Source organism: Heptranchias perlo, chromosome 14 (assembly GCF_035084215.1).
Source record: "Heptranchias perlo isolate sHepPer1 chromosome 14, sHepPer1.hap1, whole genome shotgun sequence".
Lineage (NCBI taxonomy): Eukaryota > Metazoa > Chordata > Chondrichthyes > Hexanchiformes > Hexanchidae > Heptranchias > Heptranchias perlo.
In genome coordinates, this window is record NC_090338.1 from 8,497,589 (window position 1) to 8,517,128 (window position 19,540).

The 19,540-nt window shown below is 41.4% G+C and overlaps 1 protein-coding gene across 1 annotated transcript; it reads left to right on the forward strand.

The window, feature by feature from the left end:
* Nucleotides 1–8,588: 8,588 nt before the first annotated feature.
* On the forward strand, nucleotides 8,589–11,350 carry LOC137332055 (protocadherin-10-like). Its single transcript, XM_067995781.1, has one exon. It carries the CDS (start codon nucleotides 8,589–8,591, stop codon nucleotides 10,992–10,994), a length of 2,406 nt encoding a protein of 801 aa, XP_067851882.1. The 3' UTR covers nucleotides 10,995–11,350.
* The last annotated feature ends 8,190 nt before the right edge of the window (nucleotides 11,351–19,540 follow it).

The window sequence follows — 19,540 nt, forward strand, 5'->3', positions numbered from 1 at the left end:
TAGGCAAGTTATTGAGGTGGTTAATAAAACGTATGGGATAAATGGCTTTGTAAATAGGGGCATTGAATACAAATAAAATGAATTCATGCTGAACATTCACAAATCATGGTTAGGCCTCAGAAAGAACATTGTGTACAATTCTGAGCACCACACATTAGGAAGGATGTCATGGCCGTGGAGAGGGTACAAAGAAGGTTTACCAGGATAATCCCAGGGATGAGGAACTGCCTATATTTAGGGAACTATATGCCAATTAGCTTAACATTGGTGGTAGGAAAGATAATATAATCCACACTCAAAGATGTAATAGAAAATCATCTAGAAACCGGAAATATAATAAAGAATAGTCAGCACGGAATTCAAAAGGCACCTTCATGCTTGACCAATCTTATTGAATTCTTTGAAGAAGTAAAGGGTAAGGAAGTATATGTAATGTATTTGGAGTTTCAAAAGGCCTTCGATAAGCTACTGCATAGTAGGCTCGTGACTGAGGTCAGAGCATGTGCAGCCAAGGGCAAGTAGCAGAATGGATAGCAAGCTGGCTACAAAACAGAATCATAGAATCATAAAATCATAGAAAGTTAAGGTACAGAAGGAGGCTACTTGGCCTATTGTGTCCATGCCAGCTGAAAAAGAGCTATCCAGCTTAATCCCACTTTCAAGCACTTGGTCCCTGTAGGTTACGGCACTTCAAGTGCACATCCAAGTGCTTTGTAAATGAGTTGAGGGTTTCTGCCTCTACCATCCTTTCAGGCAGTGAGTTCCAGACCCCCACCACCCTTTGGGTGAAAAACTCGCCTCCAATCCTTCTACCAATTATTTTAAATCTACACCACCTGGCCACTGATCACCCTGCTAAAGAAACTAGGTCCTCCCGTTCCACTCTATCTAGTCCAGTCATAATTTTATAAACGTCAATGAAATCTCCCCTCAGCCTCCTTTGGTCCAAAGAAAACAACCCCAGCCTATCCAATCTTTTCTCATAGCTAAAATTTTCCAGCAATGGCAACAACTTCATAAATCTCCTCTGTACCCTCCTAGTGGAATTACATCTTTTCTGCAACGTGGGACCAGAAGTGTATGCAGTACACAAGCTGTGGCCGAGCCAATGTTTTATACAGTTCTAGCATGACCTCCCTGACCTTATACTCTATGCCTTGGTTAAAAATGGAAAGTATCCCGTATGCCTTTTTAACGACCTTATCTATTGTCCTGTTACCTTCAGGGATCTATGGACATGCACTCCAAGGTTCCTTTGTTCATCTACACTTATTGTTATCCTTCCATTTATTGTGTACTCCCTTCCCTTGTTTGCCTTCCCCAATTGCATTCCCGCACAATTCTCTGGATTGAATTCCATTTGTCACTTTTATGCCCATCTGACCAGTCCATTGATTCCTTCCTACAGTCTACAGCTTTCCTCCTCACTATCAACCACATGACCAATTTTTGTATCATCTGCAAACTTCTTTATCAAGCCCCCCACGTTCAAGTCCAAATCATTAATATATAGCTTAAAAACTAAGGGACCTAGAACTGAGCCTTGCAAACCCCATTGGAAACAGCCTTCGAGTTGCAAAAACACCCGTTAATCTTTATCCTTTGCTTCCTGCTGCTGGGCCAATATTGGATCCAACTAGCTGCTTTCCCTTGAATCCCATGGGATTTTACTTTTTTCACCAGTCTGCCATGTGGGACTTTGTCAAAAGTCTTGCTAAAATCCATGAACATTCCATCAAATCCATTAACCTCATCGATCCTCCTTGTTACCTCCTCAAAAAATTCAATCAATTTAGTCCAACACAAACTTCCCTTAACAAATCCATGCTGCCTACCCTTGATTAATCCGTACTTTTCTAAATGGTGATGTATGCCTGTTCCTCAGAATAGATTGCAATAATTAGCCCACCTCCTAGGTTAGCCTGATTGGCCTATAATTACTTGATCTATCTTTTTCTTCCTTTTTTAACAATGGTACAATGGTAGCAGTCCTCCAATTCTCCAGCACTATGTCTTTAGCCAGGGAGAAATGAAAAATGTTGGTCAAAGCCTCTGCTATTTCCTCCCTTGTTTCTCTTAACAGCCTAGGATACATTTCGTCCGGGCCTGGTGATTTATCTACTTTCAAAGATGCTAAACCCTTTCATACTTCCTCTCTCACTATGTTTATCATATCTAATATTTCACACTCCTCCTCCTTAACTACAATCTCTGCATCACCCCCCTCTTTTGTGAAGACAGATGCAAAGTATTCATTAAGAATCTTGCCCACATTTTCCACCTCCACACATAGGTTAAATTTTGGCCTCTAATAGGCCCGACACTTTCCTTAGCTACCGTTTTGCTCTTTATGTATTTATAAAATATTTTTGGGTTTTCCTTAATTTTACTTGCCAGTATGTTTTCATGTGCTCTCTTTGCTTTCCTAATTTCCTTCCTAATTTTACCCCTCTAGGCTTTCTGCAGTATTTTGCTCTCAGTGTATGACATAAGCTTCCCCTTTTTGCCATATCGTACCCTGTATGTTCCTTGTTATCCAGGGGGCTCTAGATTTGGCAGTCCCATCCTTTATCCTTTATCATTGTGGGAACATGTTTACTCTGAACCCCATGAATCTCCACCTTGAATGCCTGACACTGATTTGCCTTCAAGTAGCTGTTTCCAGTCCACTTTTGCTAAATCACTTCTCAGCTTAGTAAAATTGGCCTTTCCCCAATTTAAATTTTTTACTCCTGTTCTATCTTTGTACTTTTCCATAACTATGCTAAATCTTACTGAATTATGATCACTACCACCAAAATTCTCTCCCACTGATACTCCTTCCACCTGCTCTGCTTCATTCCCTAAAACTAAATCCAGAACTGCCCCCACTTTTTGGACTTGCTATGTACTGGCTTAAAAAGTTCTCCTGAATGCAATTTAAGCATTCTGCACCCTCTATACCTTTTGCACTGATTGTATCCCAGTTAATATTAGGTTAGTTGATATCCCCGACTATTACTGCCCTATTGTTTTTGCACTTCTCAGAAATTTGCCTACATATTTGTTCTACTATCACTCTATGACTGTTTGGGGGTCTATAGTACAATCCCAGAAGTGTGACTGCCCTTTTTTTGTTCTTTAGCTCAACCCATATGGCCTCATTTGATGATCCTTCTAACATAGCATCCCTCCTCACAGCCGTAATTGTTTATTTAACCAATATTGCCACCCCTTCCTTTTATATCGCCCCCTCTATCTCATCTGATAACCCTGTAAACAGGGATGTCTTATGCTGTAGGGTGACCACCTCCTGAAACATGCTATCTATATAGCTCTCAGCCTCACGGATGCACTGCAGTGATGCCACTTGCTGCTCAAGCTTCGAAACATGGAGTTCGAGCTCCTCCAACTGATGACATTTCCTGCACCAATGGTTGTGCAGGACATGGGGAGCATGCTGGAGTTCCCACATGGCACAATATGTGCATTCCACGGGTCTGAGCTGCCCTGCCATGCCTCGATTTATTACATTATTATATTATTATTCCTGAACCTCTTTAAGCCATGTTTCAGTAATAGCTAGGATACCAAACTTCCACATGTCTATCTGTGCCCTTAGCTCATCTGCCTTATTCACTGTACTCCTTGTATTGAGGTAGATATCTTTAAGCCCTACCAAACTCCTTTGTTGTCTAGTTTCTAATCTTTGTTTCCTCTGCCTTCCAAACTCAATTACTAATTTTCTGCCTCCCATTTCCAGCTGTGCTTCTCTCCTTCTGAATCTACGCTCAGGTTCCCAACCACCTGCCAAGCTCGATTAAACCCGCCCCAACAGCACTAGTAAACCTCCCCGTGAGAATATTGGTCCTGGCCCTGTTGAGGTGCAACACGTCTGGCTTGTACAGGTCCTACCTCCCCCCAGAACCGGTCCCAATGCCCCTGGAATCTAAAGTCCTCCCTCCTGCATCATCTCTCCAGCCAAGCATTCATCTGCTCTATCCTCCTATTTCTACACTCACTAGCGTATTGCACCGGGAGTAGTCCGGCAATTACTACCTTTGAGGTCCGGCTTCTTTATCTCTTTCCTTACTGCTTAAAATTTGCCTGCTGGGCCTCATCCCTCTTTCTACCTATGTCTTTGATACTGATATGGACCGCGACCTCTTGCTGTTCACCCTCCCTCTCCAGAATATTCTGCGGCCGCTCAGTAACATCCTTAACCCTGGCATCAAGTTGGCAACATACCATGCTGGAATCATGTCTGCAGCCCCAGAAACGCCTGGCTGCTCCCCTAACGATAGAATTCCCTATCACTAGCGCTCTCTTGACCTTTCTCCTCCCACACTGTGCAGTTGAGCCACCCATAGTGCTATGGTCTTGGCTCTGGCTGCACTCCCCAGGTTAACCCTTTCCCCACCATTATTCTGAATGACAGTTAGAGAGTGAGATGCCCTCAGGAGACTCCTGCACTACCTGCCTGGTCCTCCTTGTCTGTCTGGCTCTCACCCAGTCCCTCTTTGACTGCACTCTCTTATGCTGTGGGGTGACCACCTCCTGAAAGGTGTTATCTATGTAGTTTTCACCCTCGCGGATGCACTGCAGTGATTCCAGCGACTGCTCAAGCTTCGAAACCCGTTGTTCGAGCTCCTCCAGCTGATGACCCTTCCTACAACTATGGTTGTCCAGGACACGGGACGCGTCCTGGAGCTCCCACATGGCACAAGATGTGCAGTCCACGAGTCTGAACTGCCCTGCCTTGCCTCGAATTATTATAATATTAATTATAGTTAATAGAAATAAACTTAAAGACTTAAAAAATCACCAGCAACTCACCAATCAGCTCCTTCCCTTGTGCTGATGTCACTTTGGGTTCTTTTCTCTCTCTCTCCGTGAGGCTCGCGCTCGGACTCCCGCCTTTTTATGGGCCTTCCTTCTCCTCTGCTCAGCTGCCTCAGCTGCTCTCCGGTCTCTGACTCCTGACCTTTTATGGGCAGAGCGTAGGGGCTAAATTTAATTATTCAGACTGTGAAAAAGTGGGAAGTGGTGTTCCACATTTGATCAGTGCTGAGACCACTATTGTTGACCATTTACGCAAACAATTTGCCCTCGGGAATAGGAACAAAAATTTCAAAATTTGCGGATGACACCAAAGTGTTTTCATTTCAGATTTCTAGCATCTGCAGTATTTTATTTCTTTGGTTCATTTGTTTAAAACAAGTCAGCGAAATGTAATTAGCATTGCAATTAGAAGTAAGAAAGGTGGTGCAATTAATACTGAGGAGGACTACGACAAAATACAGAAAGATACTAATAAACGTACAGATTGGGATTGTAATTGGCAAATTAATTTCAATATAGATAAGTCTGACGTAGCACATTTTGGTTGGAAGAATAAGGAGGCCACATATACCTTGGAAAATAAGAGTCCAGATGGATTTGAGGAGCAGAGTGATCTGGGGCTACAACTGCACAATTCATTAAAAGTAGCGACGCAAGTTAATAAAGCCATCATAAAGCAAACAAAACATTGGGGTTCATTTCTAGATGGGTAGAATTGAAAAGCAGATGATGTATTTAAGGGGAAGCTAAGTACGAGGGACAAAGGAGTAGAAGGCCATGTTGATCGGATTAGATGAAGAAGGGTGAGAGGAGGCTTGTGTGGAGCATAAGCATGGAGCTGATGGGCCGAATGACCTGCTTCTGTGCTGTACATTCTATTTAATTATATGTCACATGACATATAATGCCACATAATAGCCTTGTCAGCAAGATTGTAGCCCATGGAATAAAAGGAGCAGTGGCAGCATGGATATGACATTGGCTGAGTGACAGGAAACAGAGAGTAATGTTGAACGGTTGTTTCTCGGATCGGAGGAAGGCATACAGCGTAGTCCCACATGGTTCGTACTAAGACCACTGCTTTTTTGATATATCCTAATGACTTGGTCTTGAGGTACAGGGCACAATTTCAAATTTTGCAGATCGCACAAAACTTGGAAGTGTAGTAAATAGTGAGAAGGATAGTAATAGTCTGCAAGAGGGCATAGACAGGCAGGTGGAATGAGCAGACACATGGCAGATGAAATTTAACGCAGAGAAGTGTGAAGTGATACATTTTGGCAGGAAGAACGAGCAGAGGCAATATAAACTAAATGGTACAATTCTAAAGGAGGTGCAGGAACCGAGAGACCTGGGGATATATGTGCACAAATCCTTGAAAGTGGCAGGACAATCTGAGAAGTCTGTTAAAAAGGGGTATTGGTTGATAGATGTAAAACACTGGTTCGGCCACAACTGTTGCATTTCTTCCAATTTTGGACACCACACTTTAGGAAGGATGTGAAGGCCTTAGAGAGGTGTAGAAAAGATTTACCGGAATGGTTGCAGAGATGAGGGACTTCAGTTAAGTGGATAGACTGGAGAAGCTGGGGTTGTTCTCCTTAGCAGAGAAGGTTGAGAGGAGAATTGATAGACTTGTTCAAAAACACGAAGGGCTTAGATAAAGTAAATAAAGGCGAACTGTTCCCACTGGCAGAACGGCCGAGAACCAGAGGATACAAATTTAAGGTGACTGGCATAAGAACCAAAGGCGACATGAGGAAAAACTTTTCCAGATCATAACTACACAGCAAGTTGTTATGATCTAGAATGCGCTGCCTGAAACGGTGGTGGAAGCAGATTCAATCGTGGCTTTCAAAAATCGTGGCTTTACACATTCACCTGAGGAAGGAGGAAGCCTCCGAAAGCTTGTGGATTTTAAAATAAAATTGTTGGACTCTAACTTGGTGTTGTAAAATTGTTTAGGGCTTTCAAAAAGGAATTGGATAAATACCTGAAGGGAAAAAAATTGAAGGGCTCCGGTGAAAAAACGTGGAAATGGGCTAACTGGATTGCTCTTACAACGAGCTGCATGGGCTCGATGGGCCAACTGGCCTCCTACTGTGCTGTAACCAATCTATGATTCTATGATCATATGTAATTATATGTAATGTGGAGAGATTGGAGAAGCTGGGTTTGTTCTCCTTGGAGCAGAGAACGTTAAGAGGAGACCTAATTAAGGTGTTTAAAATAATGTGGGGTTTTCATCGAGCGAATAGGGGAAAACTGTTTCCACTGGCAAGTGGGTCGATAACCAGAGTTCATAGATTTATAATAATTGACAAAGCAACTAGAGGCGAAATGGGGAGAAATTGTTTCACACAGAGGGTTGTTAACATCTGGAACGCACTACCTGAAGGGGTAGTGGAAGCAGGTTCAATTGGAACTTTCAAAAGGCAATTGGACATGTACTTGAAGAGGGCTATTTTGCAGGGTTAGGGGGAAAAAACTGGAGAGATGGACTAAATTGGACAGCTCTTTCAAAGCTGCTCTCATTATTAGTCACAAAACAGTGATTTAGAATCAATTAGACTTTCAATTTTTCAGATCCTAATCAACAGACTTTCCAATCATTGGAGGAAACAGCATAAGCAATGAAATAGTCAACCACAGTTTTGTCCAAGATCCCTCACTACATTTATCAACAGTAGAAATAATCTATTTATTTATTTTTCACTGTAGCTCCCAATACGAAATCGGGCTTTTCTCTCAACATTACACACAATTTGCTGCTCACATTATTAGCCACAAAATCGTGTCACTCGCAATATCACAAAATAAAGACATGGTATTAAATGCATTTATTCCTGTTAAGAGAGCTGACAAGGGTTGAAAATTAAGTGAAGAATTACCCTATTTTACCAACTAAGTGTTAATTTGGGGCCGATTTTTATTCGTCTTGGTAACAATGAAGATGCAATTGGAGCCAAGCTTCGGGCGCAATCGCTGCTAGAAGATGTTCGAACGGACTATTATGAAGTACTCGACCCGTACGCAAACTGCCCAAACTAACTAAATGACGAATATGAGTATACAGTACACAAACGTATTTAATCTAAATCAACTACTCGAAAACTGCAATGTAACTTAAATGTAGCACATATATCAAACCGTGTTATTTTGTATAATGCAACTAACTGATTATAAACACTCTAATTTTTGCAGATCTTACGCTGTGCAGCGCAACAGTAGGGTTACTGATCACATGACGATGTATCAATGAAACATTAACGACTGCTGATGTCACGGATGTAAATTTAAGGAACCACGCGATTTTGGCTGCATACATTATGCCGATTTAAAAGAGAATGCAGTTGAAAAATCAGCTAATATTATTATGTGCCCTTGTCTGAGGATTTTAATTGCGCATTTCTAAATATAATGTAGTATAAATACTTTTGATGCAGTCCAGCTTTAAGAACCGTTGCTGCAGTTATTGGTTGGGACACTTTGTGTCGCTGTCTACCAATAAGGATTTGAGACGCTACTGGAGATCTACCCCCTCCTCCGGCAGGGAAACACAGAACAGAGTGGAAGAGAGAGAGAGACAGACTGTGCCTGCGTTTATGTTGTGCGGCGGTTTTCAGAAAAAAGCGCTGATTGAGTTTGTATTTCTCGGTTCAGTATTACTATTTAGATTTACAGTCGATTTACCTTTCTGGTACCAAAGATTACTGTTAGTGATTGGCAGATATTTGGAAATTTTACACCAAATCCAGCCCAGAACAATGGCGAATATAATCAGCAGCGGGTTGTCTGTTATTTTCCTGCGTTGTGTGTCTGACTTGGTTTCGGGACAAATTCGCTACTCGATTCCCGAGGAGCTGGAGCATGGGGCCTTTGTTGGGAATATCGCTGAGGATTTAAGATTAAACGTCTGGGAATTATCGGCCCGCAAATTTCGGCTGATCTCCGATGACAGGAAGCAATACATGGAGGTAAATCTGGAAAAGGGGATTTTATTTGTCAATGAAAGAATCGACAGAGAACAGCTTTGTAGACAAAGCTCTACCTGTTTCATTTCTTTTCAAATAACACTCGATAATCCTTTGGAAATGCACCGCGTTGCAGTGGAGATACTAGATGTAAATGATAACTCACCTACTTTTTCGAAGGACAATTTTTCTTTACTAATTATTGAGGTAATTGCTCCAGGTGCGCGTTTCCCTGTCGAGAGCGCGCACGACCCGGATGTCGGCACAAATACAATCAGGACGTACCAGATCAGCCCAAACGAGCCCTTCAGCCTCAAAGTACAGACAAGAAGCGATGGGAATATAATTGCTGAATTGTTATTGGAGAAACCCTTGGACCGTGAGCAACAGTCAACCTTTCATCTTGTACTGACTGCCATTGACGGTGGGATTCCGCATAGATCCGGCACTGCCCAGATTCTCATCACTATTATGGACGCGAATGATAACGCACCTGTATTTGATCATCAAATATACAAGACTAGTGTATTAGAAAACGCTCCCAAAGGTTCGTTGGTGATAAGAGTCAATGCTGCTGATTTGGATGAAGGTACAAATGCTGAGTTAACATATTCTGTCACTAGTCACACGTCGCAGCGCGCTCGTGAGTTGTTCAGGTTGGACCCGGGAACTGGAGAGATCAGAGTTCAAGGAGTACTGGATTTTGAAGAAGCAAATATTTATGAACTTGGCGTAGAAGCTGTGGATAAAGGCCCATATGCAATGACAGCTCATGCCAAAGTTATGGTCGGACTCATTGATGTGAACGATAACGTCCCCGACGTACAGGTAACCTCGGCATCTAGTACGGTCCCCGAAGATGCGCAGCCTGGGACCGTGATAGCTGTAATCAGTGTAACGGATCAAGATTCTGGCGAAAATGGGAAAGTTCATTGTGACGTTGATATGAATGTTCCATTTAAGCTTAAGAAGACTTTGAGCAACAATTATAAATTGGTTACAAATGATATTTTGGATCGTGAAACCGCCCCGCTGTACAACATATCAATTTTAGCCTGGGACAGAGGATCACCTCCTCTTGCAACACGCAAAAATATATTGGTGTCAGTTTCTGATGTAAATGATAATGCGCCGAGGTTTACACAGTCCGCATATGATGTGTTTCTGATAGAAAACAATACACCTGGTGCTTCTATATTTGCCGTTAGCGCTTTGGATCCAGATTTGGATCAGAATGGTGAAGTGTCTTATTCTATGCTGGAAAATCAGATAAAAGATGTGACTACGTCTTCTTATATTACGATTAACTCGAAGAGTGGAGATATTTACGCGCTGCGTTCATTTGACTATGAAGAATTGAAGAATTTCCAGATCAAAGTTCAAGCCCAGGATGCTGGATCACCCCCACTGAGCAGCACTGCCTTCGTGAATGTTATTATCTTGGACCAAAATGACAATGCTCCGGTTATTGTTTATCCCTTAGCGTGGAACAAATCAGCATCAATGGAGATTTTGCGCCAGTCACTTTATCCAGGATATTTGGTCACCAAGGTAATTGCAACTGATGCAGATTCTGGCCAGAACACGCGACATTCCTTCCAAATTTTGGAGGCCACTGATCCCAGTCTCTTCAGGGTTGGGCTTCTCTCTGGAGAAATCAGATCAATCCGAAAATTTAAAGATCAAGACACTACCACTCAAAAGATGGTCATCTTGGTGAAGGACAATGGGCAGCCGAGCCTCTCCAGCACGGCCACAATCTTCTTTTCAGTCTTGGCTAATGTTACTCAGAATCTCTCTGTAGGCAGTCCCCAACCCAGAAATCCTGTGCGCCTTTCGGAGCTGAATGTTTACTTAATCATTATTTTTGGGTCAATTTCCTTCATATTTCTTGTAATCATAATTTTTCTTATCGTGCTGAAGTACAAACAGGACATGAATACCAATCATTACAACCCCACAACTTGTTGTTGCTGCAGACGGATGAATTCGAATAATGCCTCTAATCGGAGACCTGCCCCAAAAGAATTTTTCAATTATACTGGGGCTGGTGAGACGCTTCCCATTTCTGAAAGGTATCACTACACTGTCTGCTTATCTCCAGAAGCATCCAAAAGTGATTTCCTGTTTCTAAAACCCTGCGAACCAACATTACCGCTCAATCATTTGAGTGTTCGTGACAATGTCGTGAGAAAATAACAAAAAGCAAATTTTATACAGGGAGTGACTGGTAATAGTTTTCTGTCGTGGGCACTGAATGTATTGTGCACTGCTGTTAAATTTCATCTATCAGACTGAATCCGTACCCAGATATGCGTAGATAATAACAGTGATGCCTGTTTGTTGTCTGTCACTTTTCTGAGTGGCCTCAGTAGTACTTATTTTACCAGTGTTTCCATAAATACCTGCTGTTTTGTGGTTTTAATATCTGTTTTGCTGAAGTTCGTACATGTTTTGAGCCAACATTTCCCCCGATGATTGTAACTGTAAACGATCGTGTAGCTAAACGTTTGCTTCTCATAAGCTATTTTACATTAAAATATTTGGCTTTAGATTTGAACATGAGAAGCTTGCAGTTTTGCAATAAACATCTCCCGCTTAAAATGAGCACATTTTATTCCTAGAATATTTACACTGCTTTTGGATGGAATAGATTAATGTTAAAATTAGATCAAGTGACCGTGATCTATGCTTCTGCCAATGCATGCTGTCCTGGGTGTTTGTTGAAATCAATGCTTCAAACAATAACAGCAGCTTGTGTTTTCTGGAGCGACTAGCATGCGACATGAGCGAGATCTTTTTATTTGCAACGAACAGATGTCTCTTTGAGAGTTCGTACAAACAAAAATATATTTCTGGAGGCATTTGGAACAAAAGTGGTGAAAATTGTTCCAATGGCGCATCGCCTTGAGATAGGGGATAGTATCCAATCTTGAAAATTTGGTAGTTGCTCTCGTCAGTTATCCGAAGGGATTAAACGGACAAACGCACTAGGAGAGTGAAACTATAGCGGGTAATTGATATAAAATAGAATTTCATTATTTCAATGTCCGATCACTATTTTTAATTAGCAAGTGTTCCCAATTTACATTATATATATCGGACAAATTCAAGGTAGAAATAGGCGAGCCAAATCTAAGATACTAAAGATCCCTTCACTTAATCTCGAGTTCCTCTTATAAACCCTTGCAAGCTGTTTTTCAATGATCTCCAACGGTGGTGTCCAACTTGAGGAACTTGGCCAAGCACAACCCCGAGCCCTGACAATCCAATTTTCAAATACCAAGCAGCTCAATCATGTGTGTGGTTATATTTCTTATTAGTTGCTTCGTCCTGTTTGAAGTTTTTGGGCCTGAACCTTAGAAAAGAGCTGTTATAGACTCTTGTCCCATTGGTCCATAAACCTGAATCACAACAGCAAGATGTGTTAGAATTAGCAATTTTAATATAAAGTAATGGAAATATGGAATAAAACTTTATATGTGACCTTGAAGGCTTCATGGTATGCACACACGAGACACAGTGAGATAAGAACGTCGACGCCCCCAAATGATGAACATAACATGGCATTATGATGCATCTAGAACATTTTTGCTGGAAAGAAATAAAAACAACTTATGAAACATTGGAGAATCGAAACATCGATAACATATAATGGAATTTCACTATATTTTTTTCAAGAATTATAAATAATTATCATCACAGAGACATGACAGAACATACTGACAGGAACCTATGACTTGAAGATGGAAAATATCACAGTGCATTCAAATTTCGTTTCCATTAAACACTATTTTACTTATGTAAAAAGCTTCCAGTCGTTCGCAGGAAGTGTAATCCTCTCAATTGTGGCGCCTTTGTAGTACTTTTATATTATTTTAACCCGTTTATATAGCCTGGTTTCAAATAGGAAAATGCGAACATATGAGAAGACCCACTGGAAATAACTTACTGTTCCAATGAACTTGCGCCATACAATCATGACGGATCTTAGCAGCATAAGCGCCAGTTTTCGCTCCCATCGTCAGCCATGTAATGTCATGAGAGAGGAAAACACAAGATAAAAAAATCCTAGGCTAATTCGCTAGATGAAATAACTAAAGCGATCAAATTGATTGCGGGAGATCACAGAGATCATGAGATACATTTCATTGATGCATTCTCGAAAATAGGCTTCATTTATTGCTCATTCTCGATTTGCTGGTGGGCCTTTCACTGGAACCGCTGCAATCAGTGGGGGGAAGGTACTCCCACGATGCTTTCTTTGTTGTGGTTTAATAAAACTGAATGGCTTGCTGGGCCATTTGGGAAAGTGGAGTCACATTGCTTTGGGAGTGGAGTCACATATATTCCAGACTGAGTGAGGATTGCGGTTTTCATTCCCTAAGGGACATTAGTTGCTGGATTTTTATGGCAATCTAAGAGCTTCATAGTCTCAAGATAAGGGGTCGGCCATTTAGGACCGGGATGATGAAGAATTTTTTAACTCAGAGGATTGTGAATCTTTAGAATTCTATACCCCAGAGGGCTGTGGCTGCTTAGTCGTTGAGTATATTCAAGACTGAGATCCATAGATGGTTGGACGCTAAGAGAATCAAGGGATATGGGAGTAGGGTGGGAAACTGGAATTGAGCCAGAAGATCAGCCATGATTTATTGAATGGCGGAGCAGACTCAAGGGGCCGTATGGCCTAATCCTGCATCTATGTTTTATGTTCTTATATTCATGGTCTCTTCTACTGATACCAGAGTTTTATTTCCAGACGTTTTGAACTGAATTCAAATTCTCAAACTGTCATGATGGGATTTGATCTCACATTTTCTGGATTATTAGTCCAGGCCTTTGGATTACTAGTCAATAATGTAACCATTACACTAGCATACATAGTCACCATCACACCTACCTTCTATACGTAGTGATATCAGCCACAGCAAAGAGTTGTCCATCTCCCTTTTGAATGGTTGCAAAGAGCCCGCCCTCACAACATGAGCCAATAACTTATTACAAGTGTCAATAATCCTCTGCATGAATAAAAACATGCGGATATCTAGCCTAGTTCTATGCTTAAGTAGATTATTTGCACGTTTTCCCTAACATATCAAGTTCAAATAGTATGCCCGTACAAACACAGTCTAGTCCCTTCTTAAGTTAAATACTTCGATTTAATCATGCCAACATCTATGCTTTTATAGTGTACAAAGATGCAGTTTGCTAAGAATATGGCATTCACCAAAGCCTTTAATCTAGGAATCATTCTAGTGGTTCTTCTTTGAACCTTCTACTGCGCCTTTATATCACTCACGATTTGAGGGGGCTGAAAGTGGACATAGTATTCCAGATGAGTCCTAACCAGGTCGTGTACAAGGACACAATTGTTCTTCCTGTTGTATGATGGTTCATCCTTGCCCTACATCCTCTCAAGACTGGTTGGGCATCTTCAACGATTCATGTGCTATAATTTCTAGTTCCCTGTCCCTCTCAATAGACTTGGCGTTGAACCTACACACGTGCATGACACTACATTCTGTAACAGATCCGGCCATGACACCAAATGGTAATCAATGTCTCATTTATTAATAGTCAAATCAAACATGTAAAAGTATCAACTATTAGAAAACAAAGATCAAAAGAATATTACTCCATTTGATCACTGGGCAGAGGCCATAATTAAGTTGGCGACTTGGTCATTTCAAGTTTTTCAACAGTGAGGTAGTCTTCTGAGAGTCAGGTGCTCTTCTGACTGCGGTGTCATGATCAGACAGCTATTTGTTCTTCCAGCAGTTTGGTGGTCTTCAATGATTTCTACGCCCTGACCTCAAAAGATGTGGGGTTTTTATGACCCCCCGGGCAGGAACCTCACACCATATGTGGAACAATATTCATAATACCCTTATAGATTAGATGGAATTGTTTTTCAAAGAATTATAGATTTCCAGCTTGTTTTAACATTGCTCATTTAACCACAAGACCCTTTGCAAGGTTGTTTATCAAGGCAGCCAGTTTGTTTGAACCCACTCCCCACATATCTGGTCATGGTCCTGATCTTATCTTTGTATTATTGTCCCGCTTTTTGGGTCATTGTTCCCCTTTCATCACCTAGCTGCCTTGCATGACAATGAGGGTGACAAATGTCAGTAACTACTCATGCAAACATACAAGTTAAGAGCAGGAGTAGGCCATTCAGCCCATCGAGCCTAATCTGCCATTTGATAAGATCATGGGTGATCGGATTGTGACCTCAACCCTAATTTCCTGAATACCTACTATAATCTTTGATTCCCTTCTTAATCAGGAATCTATCTAACTCAGCCTTAAAAATATTCAATGAACCTGCCTCCACCGCTCTCTGGGGCAGGGAGTACCACAGACTCACGACCTTCTGAGAGAAAATATTTCTCCTCATCTCCATCTTAAATGGGAGAACCCTTATTTTCAAACTGTGTCCCCTAGTTCTATTCTCTCCCACAAGGGGAAACATCATCTCAGAATCTATCCTTTCTCTATCTTCCATGTTGGTGGGGCAGTTCGATGGAACCACGTTGACTGAATTCTATCAACCTGCACCCTATTTGGTCTTGGGAGACCAGTGAGGGGCAGTGAGCCTTAACTTCGTGTTCAACGGAATGCTGCCTGGGCTTGTGAAATTAATTACACTCAGGCCGACCAGTCATGTGGATACATGATTGCCAATATCTATGACATGCGGTAACATCCCAATGGCAAGGCAATCATATTGCTCACCGAGGAAGTGGGAAATACCGTTACACAATCACCGAGATAATCTTCAGACATGGAGTCAGGGCGTTTCCATTAACACGGTCAATGAGATGTGGAATCCTCCCCCATGAGTTCGAACTAGGGTCCCAACGGGTCGCCCCCATAACTATAGTTGATCATGTCGTCACCAAACTGAAGATCCGTGGGGACTTGATGGAGAAAGCATTACAGGCTGTAAATCGATTTGGGCACACCACGCCTGCTTCATCATTCAGTCTTAAAAGCGTCTTGGGTAGAAGTGTTACCTCTCAGAAATATCTGGTCAAAATGCAGCAAGGTAACAAGGAAATAGAGAGAGGTATGCAAACCCTAAATCATGGTAGGAGAATGTCTATAATACTGGTGTCACAAAGATCGGTAGGAAAGTAAGTTTTGAAGAGGACATAAGGAGTCTGCAAAGGGGTATAGATAAGTTAAGTGAGTGGGCAAAAAATTGGCTGATGGAGTATAATGTGGGGAAATGTGAACTTGTCCACTTTGGCAGGATGAATAGAAAAACAGTATATTATTTAAATGGAGATAGATTGCAGAACCCTAAGGTAAAGAGGGACCTGGGTGTCCTAGTATATGAATCACAAAAAAATAGTATGCAGGTACAGCAAGTGATTAGGAATGCAAATAGAATGTTGTCATTTATTGCAAGGGGAATGGAATGTAAAAGTAGAGATGTTTTGCTGCAGTTGTGCAGGACATTGGTGAGACAACATCTAGAATACTGTGTGCAGTTTTGGTCTCCTTATTTAAGAAATGCCATAATTGCTTTGGAGGCAGTTCAGAGAACGTTCACTCGACTAATTCCTGGGATGAGGGGGTTATCTTATGAGGAAAGGTTGGACAAATTGGGCCTGTATACTCTGGAGTTTAGAAGAATGAGAGGTGATCTTAGTGAAACATATAAGATCCTGAGGGGACTAGAAGGGTTAGATGCTGAGAGGATGTTTCCCCTTGTGAGAGACTAGAATTAGGGGCCACAATTTAAAAACAAAGGGTCTCCCATTTAAGAGTGAGATGAGGAGAATTTTTTTCTCTCAGATGGTCTTGAGTCTGTGGAGCTCCCTTCCCCAGAGAGTGGTAGAGGCAGGGGCATTGAATATTTTTAAGGCTGATTTAGATCGATTCCTGATTGACAAGGGAGTCAAAGGTAGGTAGAGGGGAAAGTAGGGTTGAGGTCACAATCAGATCAGCCATGATCTTATCAAATGGCAGAGCAGGCTCGAGGGACCGAATGGCCTACTCCTGCTCTTAATTCATACGTTCGTAAGTTCGTATCATTCTAGTGTAGCTTTTCTGCATTCTGTCTAAGGCCTTCACCGATCTTCTAAAGTGCAGTGCCCAAAACTGGACACAATACTTCAGTTGCGGTCGAAGCAGTGTTTTATAAATGTTCATTATAACTTCCTTGCTTTTGTACTCTATGCCTCCATTTATAAAGCCCAGGTCCGGAAGCTTTATTAACCGCTTTCTCAAAATGCCCTGCCACTTTCAACCATTTGTGCACATATACCCCCCAGATCTCTCTGTTCCTGGACCCCTTTTAGAATTGTGCGCTTTAGTTTATATTGCCTCTCCTCGTTCTTCCGACCCAAATTTATCACTTCGCGTTTTTCTGAGTTAAATTTCATCTGCCACGTGTCCGCTCATTCCACCAGCCTGTCCTTATCCTCTTGAAGTCTATCACTATCCTCCTCACTGTTCACTACACTTCTAAGTTTTGTGTAAACTGCAAATTTGGAAATTGTGCCTTGTACACCCAAGTCCAAGTCATTATTATATATATATATATATATATATAACTGCTGTATGTGGGAGCTTGTTGTGAGCAAATTGACTGCCGCGGTTCTCTACATTACAACATCGACTACAATTTAAAAGTACTTAACTGACTGTGATCGTGAAAGGTGCTACAAGTTATTTCTTAAATGCAAGGTAATGTAGCGGTGGATATTGACTGGCGATTAGAAATTGATTAATAGAATATCGCTTTGTCTAGTAAAATGATTAAATATTTCTACCTCTTGTTCTTCTCCAAATGGCTTAGGAGAATGTAGAGTTGATTATTTATGCGCTCGTCATCGGGTTGTACAGTTTCATAAATCTGGACAACAGGAAGTAGATTTTCTTTGCCATCTTTATGTACAGTATTACAATATTTTTCTTTAAAAAGCCAACGAGGCGCCTTTTCGTCCAGCAGAGGGCACCTGCGTCGATATTATTCAAGTTATTTTTATGCTTTTATTCTCAAGGATGATGAAGACAAATTTGCCTTTGCACAATGAAAAACGATTTCAATTGAACTAACAAGTACGCACTTCGAAGTGATATATAGTAGAACTAACTACAGGGTTGTTTCTGTTCTAGCCGAAGAAAGATTCTTAACTCTGAATTCAAAACAGCATCAACTTCGTCAACAATGCAATATTTTCGTTTCTGACACCAGCCACTCTTGTGGCCCTTCTGGAGAGTTTGTCAAAATAATGGAATTAACGGTGGTGTTTCGCTCTGGGTTCCTACCGACTATGGACGATTATGCGACTTATATCACAATTGAAAAGAAGATGCATCTTCAACCCATCGTCTCTGAATTGAATTTGAGTCGTGGACTCAGGATGGTGCAATAGTGTGTTGACCAGCAAAGCGGCCAAGTCTTTTGTGAAAATATGTTTAAAAAATTCCGGGGCACATTGCAGCACTATTGATATAAATTCCTATCCATAAAATAAAGAGAACGCATCAACATATGTTTTGCATTTCACGTACTATGAATACGAATCATATTTACTAAATGCACAGAGCTTAGTGAGGTCCGATGTCTCCAGCAAAGATGAAATCTGCCTATACATTTAACACTCAATCTTGCGATAAGAGGGAGCTGATATTTTTTATTCATTCGCGAGTGTGGCGTCGCTGGCAAGACAGCATTTATTGCCACTCCCTATGGGGCCTGGGAAAGAGATGGTGTGCCTTCCAGTTGAACCGCTGCAATCTGAACCGTGATGGTACTCCTGTTGGGTAGGGAGTTCCGGAAATTTGACAATGCGATGATGAAAAAAGGAGTATAAATGTCCCAGATAGGATGATGTGTGACTTTGAAGGGAGTTTGGAGGTCACGGTGTTCGCATGCGCCTGCTGCCCTTGTCCTTCTAGGTGGAAGAGATCACAAGTTTTGGAGATACTCCCGAAGAAGCTTTGGCAAATTGCTACAGTGCGTTCTGCAGATAGTACATACTATAGCCACAGAACACTGGTGATGGAGAGGGTGGGTGTTTAGACTAATGGACAAGGTGCCGATCAAGCGAACTGCTTTGCCCTGGATGGTGTTGACCTTCTTGAGCATTGTTGCAACTATATCCATCCAGGCAACTGAAGAGTTTTTGTTCACTTTCCTGACTTGGGCATCGTAGGTGGTGCTGAAGTTGTGGGAAGTCAGGTGAAGAACCAATCGCCGCAGAATACCCAATTACCAAAATCTCAGGCTGTAAACATTGATAAAATGAGAGGGAGCACTTCAAGCTTTCTGTTTTTGGATCAAAATGATTGGCGCATAATTTGCTTTGAGCAGCGAACCAACAATGCTCGCCCCTTCGTACATTTATACTAATCCATTAATTTACTGCAGTCTTTCGACCATTCTCTCCGCTCGAGCAATAAGATTGCAACATTTTTGACACCTGGAGAACAGTTACTGCAAGCTGCAATATAAAATCCAGGAAGTGAAATGTACAACACTAACATCATTTGTAAAAACAGTTATAGACAGATAAAAGAAGAGAGGGTAAGAAATATTCGAAATAAATGAAAGAGACAGAAGGAAAAGTTTAAAAATTATTACTTTTAAATTCTTTATAAAAAATTAACGGCCAAAAACGATTAAAATAAGGAGTAATGAGACTCCAGATTTTTTCAAAGTTAATTTTTAGCTACTGGAGGCCATTAAGATATACCGTGATGTTAAAACTTAGTTGGCACCT

Coding starts and splice junctions, on each gene's coding strand:
- LOC137332055 (XM_067995781.1), top strand. CDS start 8,589: ATGGCGAATATAATCAGCAGCGGGTTGTCTGTTATTTTCCTGCGTTGT.